The 11,222-nt window shown below is 31.3% G+C and overlaps 1 protein-coding gene across 3 annotated transcripts; it reads right to left on the reverse strand.

The window, feature by feature from the left end:
* Positions 1-4,231: 4,231 nt before the first annotated feature.
* LOC139892753 (DNA-dependent metalloprotease WSS1-like) lies at positions 4,232-10,160 on the reverse strand. Of its 3 annotated transcripts, none has more exons than XM_071875877.1 (5): positions 10,004-10,160; positions 8,764-8,945; positions 8,483-8,678; positions 7,467-7,892; positions 4,232-4,689 (listed from the first exon to the last, which is right to left on the reverse strand). In XM_071875877.1, exons 2-5 carry the CDS (start codon positions 8,916-8,918, stop codon positions 4,462-4,464), a joined length of 1,005 nt encoding a protein of 334 aa, XP_071731978.1. In that variant the 5' UTR covers positions 8,919-8,945; positions 10,004-10,160; the 3' UTR covers positions 4,232-4,461. The 3 variants fall into 3 exon arrangements, with proteins under 3 accessions (XP_071731978.1, XP_071731979.1, XP_071731977.1); XM_071875878.1 differs by having other exon boundaries at positions 8,764-8,982; XM_071875876.1 differs by having other exon boundaries at positions 9,946-10,160.
* Positions 10,161-11,222: the final 1,062 nt, after the last annotated feature.

Here is an 11,222-nt window from a genome sequence, read left to right on the forward strand (position 1 = left end):
TTATATATATATATATATATATATATATATATATATATATATATATATATATATATATATATATATATATATATATATATATATATATATATATATATATATATATATATATATATATATTATATTATATTCATGTGCATAGTTGACTTGTAATTTTAGGTCCGTTGCGTCGCGCGTTAAAAGTTGGTTCATGTCCTGGTTTCGAATTTTCGAACGTCCTTTCGTACGATTTAATATCTTGTACTTTACGTTTTGCGGCTTGTACTCTTGTGATTTTGAGACGTTTCTCATCAATAAATTGAACCACTTGAATTGTACTTTGTACTTTTTAGTTTTTTGGTCGTTTGTGTCTTCAAATCGTCGAATCTATCTTTTGTCTTCACCTTTTATTATTTAAACGAATATTACTTGTAAATAGAACAATTGCAACTAAAAGCTTATCTTTCTTGAAGGATAATGCTATGAAATATATGTTCGTTTTTAGCATTATCAGCAACCGAGACGAGATGTCTATCTCCCGAGATTTCCCGGTCAACGGGTCAAACTTGGTCAAAGGCACGATTTTTCGGATATTCTTGCTCATTTCTCAAATTTTCTCGCAAGAACCCGTAATTTCTCACTCATTTCTCGGATTTTTTTTTTTTTTGTAAAATCTCTTAATATTGTATATAAATATACATATATTTATTTAATTATTTAAATTTATACTAAAAACACTAAAAAGTCAACGTAAGTCAACATCCGAGATCTCTCTGAGATTTTTTCGAGATGGCGAGATCTCCCCAAAAATGTTCAAACGAGATCTCCCCGAGATCCGCGTTCTTCAACCTTGTATATTATATATATTTTATTTAATATTATATATATATATATATATATATATATATATATATATATATATATATATATATATATATATATATATATATATATATATATATATATATATATATATATATATATAGGGTCATAATCAAGAGGGAAGTACTTTTTTGGGGGGAAGTAAATTTTTTTCGTTTTTTTCGAAAAAAATTTCAGGCATCAAGTTTAGGTGAAAATATGAACATTTAAAAAAGACATTTTGTGATGAATGTTATTATTTTGGCGGTAAAAACGTTCGAAGAAAAAAATGAAAACATTCTATGCATTGAATGTTTTGATTCTGAGTTTATTTACATCGTTTTGTTTTCATCTTGTGTGAAGTGTTTTTTTCAAAATTTAACCCGATTTAGAGTTTAGGGTTTTGGGTTTTGAGTTTAGTCCTAAACCCAAAACCCTAAACCCAAAACTCTAAACCGTTCGTGTTAAAATATTCTATCTAAACCTTAAATTCTAAACCCTAATTTCTAAATCCAAAACCCTAATTTCTAAACCCTAATAGCTAAACCCTAATTTTTAACCCCCTAATTTCTAAACCCTTAAAAAAAACTCAGAATCAAAACATTCAATACATTGAATGTTTTCATTTTTTTCTCGAGCGTTTTACCGCCAAAATAATATCATTCATCACAAACTGTCTTTTTTTAAATGTTCATATTTTCATCTAAACTTGATGCCTGAAAAAAAATTTCAAAAAAAACAAAAAAAAAGTACTTCCCCCCAAAAAAGTGCTTATATATATATATATATATATATATATATATATATATATATATATATATATATATATATATATATATATATATATATATATATATATATATATATATAGTGTTTTAATCAAGAGGGAATCACTTTTTTGGGAGGAAGTGGGGGGAAGTAATTTTTTTTTCATTTTTTTTTAATTTTTTTTCAAGCATTAAGATCACATGAAAATATGAATATTTAAAAAACACTTTGTAATAAATGTTTTTCTTCGAGCGTTTTCCCGCCAAAATAATGATATTCATCACAAAGTGTCTTTTTAAATGTTCATATTTTCATCTAATCTATAATGTTCGTGAACAAAGTTTTTTCAAAAAACGAAAAAAAAATACTTCCCTCCACTTCCCACCAAAAGAGTGCTCCCCTCCTGATTAAATATATATATATATATATATATATATATATATATATATATATATATATATATATATATATATATATATATATATATATATAGGGGCAGGATCAATGGGGAAGTAACCAATCGGGGGGAAGCAAAAAAAAAAAAATTTTTTTTCGTTTTTTTTGAAATTTTTTTTTTCCGGCATCAAGATCACACGAAAATATGAACATTTAGAAGAGACACTTCGTGATGAATGTTATTATTTAGGCCAAAAAACGATCGACAAAAATAATATTCAAGAAAATATTGTTCGTGAAGAATATGAACGTTTTTTTTCTTCATGTTTTGTGAAGTAAAATTTAGTCCGATTTAGAGTTTAGGGTTTGGTGTTTTGGGTTTATTCCATAAACCCAAAACACCAAACCCTAAACCCTAAACCATAAACTCTAAACCGTCCGTGTTTAAAACTCAATCTAAATCCTAAATCTAAACCCTAAATCTAAACCATAAACCCTAAATTTCTAAACCCTAATATCTAAACCCTATAAACCCTAATATCTAAACCCCAATAGCTAAAACCTCAACATACGCTCGAAAAACACGATAATTGTTATATATTACTTCTTCGAGAGTTTTACCGCCAAAATAAAAACATTTATCACAAAGTGTCTCTACTAAATGTTCATATTTTTATCCCATCTATAATGTTCGTGAACAAAGTTTTTTCAAAAAACGAAAAAAAAAAGTTTTTGCTTCCCCCCGCTTTCCCCGATTGGTTACTTCCCTCTTGATCCTACCAATATATATATATATATATATATATATATATATATATATATATATATATATATATATATATATATATATATATATATATATTACTAGTAAAAATAAGTATACTCTGCTGCTGGTCTATGTCATACGTGAATTTTGTCTGACTTCGATTAAACAAATCAAAGGTTACACGCACATTCAACACATCAAAAGGTTGAATTGAACTCTAAACTCGTGCGGTGTGAAACAAGATTGTCGTAGTATTCTTGAACTCGGTCAAAGTCCTTTAGGTATTACAAGTCAATAACCCCCACAAAACGGAATGAAATGTCACTAGTTAGATTCCTCCATCGCTTGATATTTCGTGTAGTAAACTTAATAATTAACTATTAGTTTATAATTAACTATCTCCATTTAATTGGCTGATTATCGTCTTTTTTTAAGTGTATGAAGGTCTCGAGTTCGAGTTTCGATTCGGGATTTTATAATGCAATTTGCTTTGCAATTGATTATAAGGTTCTCTCAAATGTTTTTCTTTGGGGTGTAACATACTCGAGATTTTCTGTTAACGGATGTAGGAAGTGAGCATGACCTGGATATGAACGAGTGGGTGACTAATGGTCACTGTCAATGACCTTAATGCCATCGTTCAAAAAATATCAAATGGTCTATTTGGAACCATCCCAACAGACGGACTATTAGGTCAATTTGTATCTTCTGTGCTGAATTATATTATTATTCGCAAGATGCATGGTCATATATAACAATGATAATAAATATATATATACTAGTATATAGTATATGTCTCTACCTAAAGCTCATCAGCAAACTAACCTAGTTGATAGAAGAAAACATAAATATATACCATTTGTTGAAACAACACACCAATTTGAGCATCAAGACTTCCTGAAATTGATGTTGACCTAGTCACCTGCTCACCAAATAATATTGGTAAACTAAACTAGGAATTCTAAAATAGGGAATGAGCTATTAGTTGGTTTGAATAAAGGGTTTGGTCAGACTTACTCATGGCCTGACCAACAAAGTCGATCTCCTTTTACATAACCACAAACTTATCAACTTAGAATGCGTTTTTTTTACTTGCTCGACACCAATATGCACGGCATACAGGTAGTTCAGTTACAAATGTAAAACAAATCATTTTAAGGTAGCTAGTCTTCTGATTAAATTTAAATAATAAAGGTAGCATATGTACTAGAACAGGACAGAACATGTCAAATAACCCTGATCGATATACTAAAAAGAGCGGTCCATCAAACCTTTTTCACTTGGTGGTGGTAAGAAAACAGATGCATGGCATTGTCTGAATGAGTCAAGTTCTACACGAGACGCCAAAGAGCTGAATGCACTACAAAAAAATAAAAAGCAAAGGAACCAGTTTTAAAAGCTTTTGTGTAATTATTTGGACTAAATAATTACTCGTGTAGCTAACAATTACTCTTATCATTATATAAAATAACAATTACTGATCCTGTGACAATAGGCATCAGTAATCAATGTTTTATAATACAAACAGGTTTACATGAATTAGTGATAAATAGAAGTATAACTCTTTTGCATTGAGGTTATATATATAAATTCTGCAAAGCTCCAGCAGAAAATGTACGATAATAGTAATATGATACAAAGCCACAATCCAGAAGATTAAATACAGTTATTTCAATCTTTGAGATAATTATTTATGTACCAAGATATGGTCCACGAGTTGCTGTAGGAGGACCGTATGAGTATTTCCATTCTCCACAAGCTACGCATCGTTCTGTTGTCACTGAGTTTTGCAGAGTACAGAATTTGCAAGACCACATCTTTGTATTTGTAATTGTATTTGTATTTGCAGCTGTGGCTGTCTTCATCACCTTCTCTTCAATTCTTTGGGTTCCACAAGCTTCACATATCAAGGCCAATGGCTGCAACAAAAAAACCCGGTATCAATCTTTCACTGTGCACAATGGCGGAACTTGGAGCCAACCACATATGGGGCGAAACCAGTGACGGGAGTAAACACTAAAAAAAACCTTATTTTTTAGTAAATTTTTTTAGTGTAAATTTTTTTTTTTTTTTAAATCCGGACGGGGCGGGCACCCCTTCCGGGTATAACTAAGTACCGCCCCTGACTGTGCAGAAACACAACGACCATACCTAACTGCAATTTTTACTAATAGTAATCCTTTTTTTTTTTTTAAATTATCAGGAATATATATATATATATATATATATATATATATATATATATATATATATATATATATATATATATATATATATATATATATATATATATATATATAGTGGTAGGATCAAGAGGGAAGTAACCATTCGGGGGAAGCGGGGGGAAGCAATTTTTTTTTTTTTTCGTTTTTTGAAAAAACTTTGTTCACGAACATTATAGATGAGATGAAAATATGAACATTTAGTAGAGACACTTTGTGATAAATGTTTTTATTTTGGCGGGAAAACGCTCGAAAAAGTAATATATAACAATTATCGTGTTTTTCGAGCGTATTTTGAGGTTTTAGCTATTTGGGTTTAGATATTAGGGTTTAGATATTAGGGTTTATAGGGTTTAGATATTAGGGTTTAGAAATTTAGGGTTTAGAGTTTAGATTTAGGGTTTAGATTTAGGATTTAGATTGAGTTTTTAACATGAACGGTTTAGAGTTTAGGGTTTAGGGTTTAGGGTTTAGGTTAGGTGTTTTGGGTTTATGGAATAAACCCAAAACACCAAACCCTAAACCCTAAACCCTAAACTCTAAATCGGGCTAAATTTTACTTCACAAAACATGAAAAAAAAACGTTCATATTCTTCACGAACAATATTATCTTGAATGTTATTTTTGTCGATCGTTTTCCCGCCTAAATAATAACATTCATCACGAAGTGTCTCTTCTAAATGTTCATATTTTAATGTGATCTTGATGCCGGAAAAAAAAAATTTCAAAAAAACGAAAAAAAAAAAAAATTTGCTTCCCCCCGATTGGTTACTTCCCCATTGATCCTGCCCCTATATATATATATATATATATATATATATATATATATATATATATATATATATAGTGGTAGGATCAATGGGGAAGTAACCAATCGGGGGGAAGCGGGGGAAGCAATTTTTTTTTTTTCGTTTTTTGAAAAACTTTGTTCACGAACATTATAGATTGGATGAAAATATGAACATTTAATAAAAACACTTTGTGATAAATGTTTTTATTTTGGCGGGAAAACGCTCAAAGAAGTAATATATAACAATTATCGTGTTTTTCGAGCGTATGTTGATGTTTTAGATATTAGGGTTTATAGGGTTTAGATATTAGGGTTTAGAAATTTAGGGTGTAGGGTTTAGATTTAGGATTTAGATTGTTTTTAACACGAACGGTTTAGAGTTTTTTTTTTTTTGGACAAGAACGTTTAGAGTTTAGGGTTTGGGGTTTTGGGACTAAACCCAAAACACCAAACCCTAAACCCTAAACTCTAAATCGGGCTAAATTTTACTTCACAAAACATGAAGAAAAAAAACTTTAACATTCTTCACGATCAATATTATCTTGAATGTTATTTTTGTCGATCGTTTTCCCGCCTAAATAATAACATTCATCACGAAGTGTATTTTTTAAATGTTCATATTTTCGTGTGATCTTGATGCATGAAAAAAAAAACATTCCAAAAAAACAATTTTTTTTTTTTTTTGCTTCCCCCGATTGGTTACTATATATATATATATATATATATATATATATATATATATATATATATATATATATATATATATATATATATATATATATATATATATATATATATATATATATAGGGGCAGGATCAACGGAGAAGTAACCAATCGGGGGAAGCGGGGGGAAGCAAAATTTTTTTTTTTTCCGTTTTTTTTTGGAATTTTTTTTTTTCCGACATCAAGATCACACAAAAATATAAACATTTAGAAGAGACACTTCGTGATGAATGTTATTATTTAGGAGGGAAAACGATCGACAAAAATAACATTCAAGATAATATTGTTCGTGAAGAATATGAACGTTTTTTTTTTCCATTTTTGTGAAGTAAAATTTAGCCCGATTTAGAGTTTAGGGTTTAGGGTTTAGGGTTTGGTGTTTTGGGTTTATTCCATAAACCCAAAACACCAAACCCTAAACCCTAAACTTTAAACCGTTCGTGTTAAAAACTCAATCTAAATCCTAAATCTAAACCCTAAATCTAAACCCTAAACCCTAAATTTCTAAACCCTAATATCTAAACCCTATAAACCCTAATATCTAAACCCCAATAGCTAAAACCTCAACATACGCACGAAAAACACAATAATTGTTATATATTACTTCTTCGAGCGTTTTCCCGCCAAAATAAAAACATTTATCACAAAGTGTCTCTACTAAATGTTCATATTTTCATCCCATCTATAATGTTCGTGAACAAAGTTTTTTCAAAAAACAAAAAAAAAAAAGTTTTTGCTTCCCCCCGCTTCCCCCCGATTGGTTACTTCCCTCTTGATCCTACAACAACAACAACAACAACAAAACCCAATACCACATGAGTGGTGTATGGGGGAGGTGAGATGTAGACAATCCTTCCCCTATCCGAGAATAAAGACAAGTCATTTCTATATATATATATATATATATATATATATATATATATATATATATATATATTGGAAAAAGGAAACTGTAGGTACCTGGTTTAATAGTGTACATATACCACATTGCCATGATGGTTTTGGTTCTTCTTCTCCATGGCTACTTACAAGTGGATACGGTAAAGCTTCATCTTCTTGTGAGGCAGGTTCTTTAGAAGAAGTTTCAGGACGTTCCTTAACCTGCTGCGAAGCACACCACAAATCATCATGCAGTCTTCTTTCTGCAGCCATGGCAGCAGCTTGAACTGGGGTAAGGACATCCCTCATGCTGCTATCACCACCAACACGTTTTGGCCCAGAAGGCAACAAAGATCCACGCTTAACTCTATTCTCGGCAGCAGATAGGGCTTTCTGGCGCAATGACGATAAGGGTGGTTGACGTGAATATCCACCCAATCTTTTTCCACGAAGATCAAACCCTTGCCCACCCCCTGTTATTCCTTTAGCCATCAATTCTTCACATTCCTATTACAAAAACAGTATAGTGCAAATATATAACAATATTAATGCATTTGGGCTGAATGAATCCTTGAGATGCATATTGATATATATATATATATATATATATATATATATATATATATATATATATATATATACAAAACCATAAAGGTACAGAACTGCGATAACTTTTCAATTTGTTTTTATACTTATAAATGCAACAAATTACATGTTATTGTTCTTTGATGTTCATATCATTGCCAAGTAAAAGTTAAAAATCACATGTTACATGTTAAAATTACGAATTACAGTATATGAAATGTTCATATGTTTAGAAACAAGTGTGCACATGTGCATGGAAATTATATTATTAATCAAGGAAATTCATAGTTTATTCAACTATTTAATGTTTAATATTAATAATGTACATCAAGTTTCATATGTGACTGAATCAACTCATATGTAATGTCCCCATAATTTAAAAGTTCTCGTTGTTCTGTACTTATTTCTAATTGTGTAATGAACTTTTAACTATATATGTATGTGCATGAATGTTGACCCATCTCCCAATATAGTAATGATCAAGAGAAACAAGCTAACTAAGAAGCAATTACCTTTCTTATTTCATCCAACAGATTGTAGAAATCAGCATTATGTGGGCCAAATTGATTGTGGCACAACTCATGAAGCATGGTGTCAAGAATTTGCTCATATGAAAAAAAGTCCCACTCATTATTTTGTCTTCGCAATCTCAGTTTTACCTCCTCACCTCCATTTACATTTAGACCAAGAAGGGCTGGATTGGAGGGCCTGAATTTTACAGTCGTTAAAATGCAAACAAAAAAAATGATAATATTTGCAAGTAAAGAAATCAACAAGAAACGTCACTAAGTACCAAAATTCGGACAGGATCTTGACTTTCCATTTACGTTTCTTCATGATGGGTTGAACCTGCTTTGCAACTTTTTCAAGAATTTGTCTTGCCTCGTCTTCTCGAACCATCTTCAGAGGCTTGACCTCCCAGACTTTGTTCAGATCATTGAGATCCATGCTGGACTGGGATCAAGCTACCATAAACTATGCAGGATGATAAAATACTTTGACAATCCGAATTCTGACTTAATCATATACAGTGGTAACAAGCTTATAACCAATATAATTTCTTTACAAAAGCAAGGACTGTGAAAAGGTTTATGTACTTTTAACATAATAGTATGGGTTTGCAGGCCATTGTGAGTTTACATCTCAAATTGCACCTTTAATTCTAACTTAATTTTTTAAATTGTCTTCTTCTTTTACATTCGCCTTCTTCAATAATACATATATACGTCTCAAATTCAATAAATAACTCTACATACACCACTGTGAAAATAAGAGCCCCATTTATCCCAAATTTGAAAATGAGAACTATGATCAAGAAGTTATTATCATTAATACATGTTCGAACTTAAGTTCGAACATGTACTTATGCGGTGTTCGAACACTTATTTGTTCGAACTCAACTATTGATTCTACATATGGAGTTTGAAACAAAACAGGCTGATTTCGAACAAAAAAGTGTTCGAAGTTAACTTAAGTTTGAACATTCTCTAATGTTGTGTTCAAACAAAATTGCTGATTTCGAACAAAAAGTGGTTTGACCTTGGTTCTCTGAGTTCTCCGGCTCTATTGGTTCTCACAGATACATACCCTATAATATACACTAATATATAAATATATAATATATAATATATTAAAATATTAATATTTAATACTCCCTCCGTCCCACGACGAGTGTCACGTTACTATTTTGGAACGTTCCATTTCAAGTGATTTTTGATTGGTGGGAAATGATGTAAGTAAGATTTTTAAAACTATATTTAAAAAGTAAATAGACATTTGTAATGGAAGGGATGTAGTATAATGATAGCCCTGTATTCATCCAAAGGCTTACATGAATGGGTTTAAGAGATCACCGAAAGTAATCAGTATGACATGATACAATTGAATTTATTTGAGCAACAACAAAATAAATTAATAACTATCACATTCCAAACTATTCAATGCGAATTAAAAGAGGTAAGAAGATGATGCTTACTATCACAAATTGAATGAAAGTGTAATTGATTGATTGATAATTAATAATGAATACTAACTGATTGAACTCCGCGGCCGAATCAAAATGTAGATACAATCTATGTGCGACAGGTTGCAGTGGAGACCTTAAATTGGACCTTCAATCTATCTTTCTGACCAAGAAACTCTCTCGTCAAGTATTGTGGATGACTGATTTGGGGTCCCATTTTTGACCAATCTCATGGTTGACTAAAATATTTCATGTTAAATGGGCCGGCTCTGGGTTTTACAACGATAACCGGCCCAAACTGATTAACGACTTGAGCATGTGGTCAAACTTGAACCCGACGTATCCAACGAAAAATGAAAAATTGCCGGAAAAAACCTATTCATTCTTTTACTCCTCTTCTGTTTTCATTTTTCATCATAATATGTCTCGCTAATCATGAGTTGTAGCATTCATTATTTTGCCACAAGCGATTATTGTATTGTATATCTGTGTTGTTTTCTGGGATATTCGTTAAAATATATTTTTTTTTTTTAATTTTCGTTCAAAATACACTTTTTTTTAAAAAAATTGTCTTTTTACACCATTTGGTCGACCAACAATATGGTCGACCACCCTTTTTAACTTGGTCGACCACCTCATTTTTCAAGGTGGTCGACCAAACTTCATTCAGAGCATGGTCGACTACCATGTAAACATTGTCGACTACCACCTCAACTACACATGGTCGACCACAAAGCAAAAAAACAACGCGGGCGACCAATGAGTTGGTCGACTTCCCTGGATTCAGGTTTCACGCATCCCGAAATCTGCAAAATCCGTGTAAGTCTATTAACAGTTTTTAGTGACACTTTTTCCAACTTACATGATGGGATTCATATAGGTGGGTGGTAGCCATGTTTTTAACACTCAAAAGTGGAGGTTGAATTGTTGGGTGGTGGTAAAATTTTTGAGGTGCGGAGACATTAAACACTCAAAAAGTGTCACTAAAAACTGTTAATAGACTTGCACGAATTTTGCAGATTTCGGGATGCGTGAAACCTGAATCCAGGGAAGTCGACCAACTCATTGGTCGCCCACGTTGTTTTTTTGCTTTGTGGTCAGCCATGTGTAGTTGAGGTGGTAGTCGACCATGTTTATATGGAAGTCGATCATGCTCTGAATGAAGTTTGGTCGACCACCTTGTAAAATGAGGTGGTCGACCAAGTTAAAAGGGTGGTCGACCAAATGGTGTAAAAAGACAATTTTTAAAAAAAAAAGTGTATTTTGAACGAAATTTTTTTAAAAAAGTG

The sequence above is a fragment of the Rutidosis leptorrhynchoides genome, chromosome 2, assembly GCF_046630445.1.
Source record: "Rutidosis leptorrhynchoides isolate AG116_Rl617_1_P2 chromosome 2, CSIRO_AGI_Rlap_v1, whole genome shotgun sequence".
Lineage (NCBI taxonomy): Eukaryota > Viridiplantae > Streptophyta > Magnoliopsida > Asterales > Asteraceae > Rutidosis > Rutidosis leptorrhynchoides.

Coding starts and splice junctions, on each gene's coding strand:
- LOC139892753 (XM_071875877.1), bottom strand. CDS start 8,918: ATGGATCTCAATGATCTGAACAAAGTCTGGGAGGTCAAGCCTCTGAAG. Junction 8,679..8,763: donor AAGATCCTGTCCGAATTTTG/GTACTTAGTGAC, acceptor TGTAAAATTCAG/GCCCTCCAATCCAGCCCTTC. Junction 7,893..8,482: donor TGTTGGATGAAATAAGAAAG/GTAATTGCTTCT, acceptor TTTTTGTAATAG/GAATGTGAAGAATTGATGGC.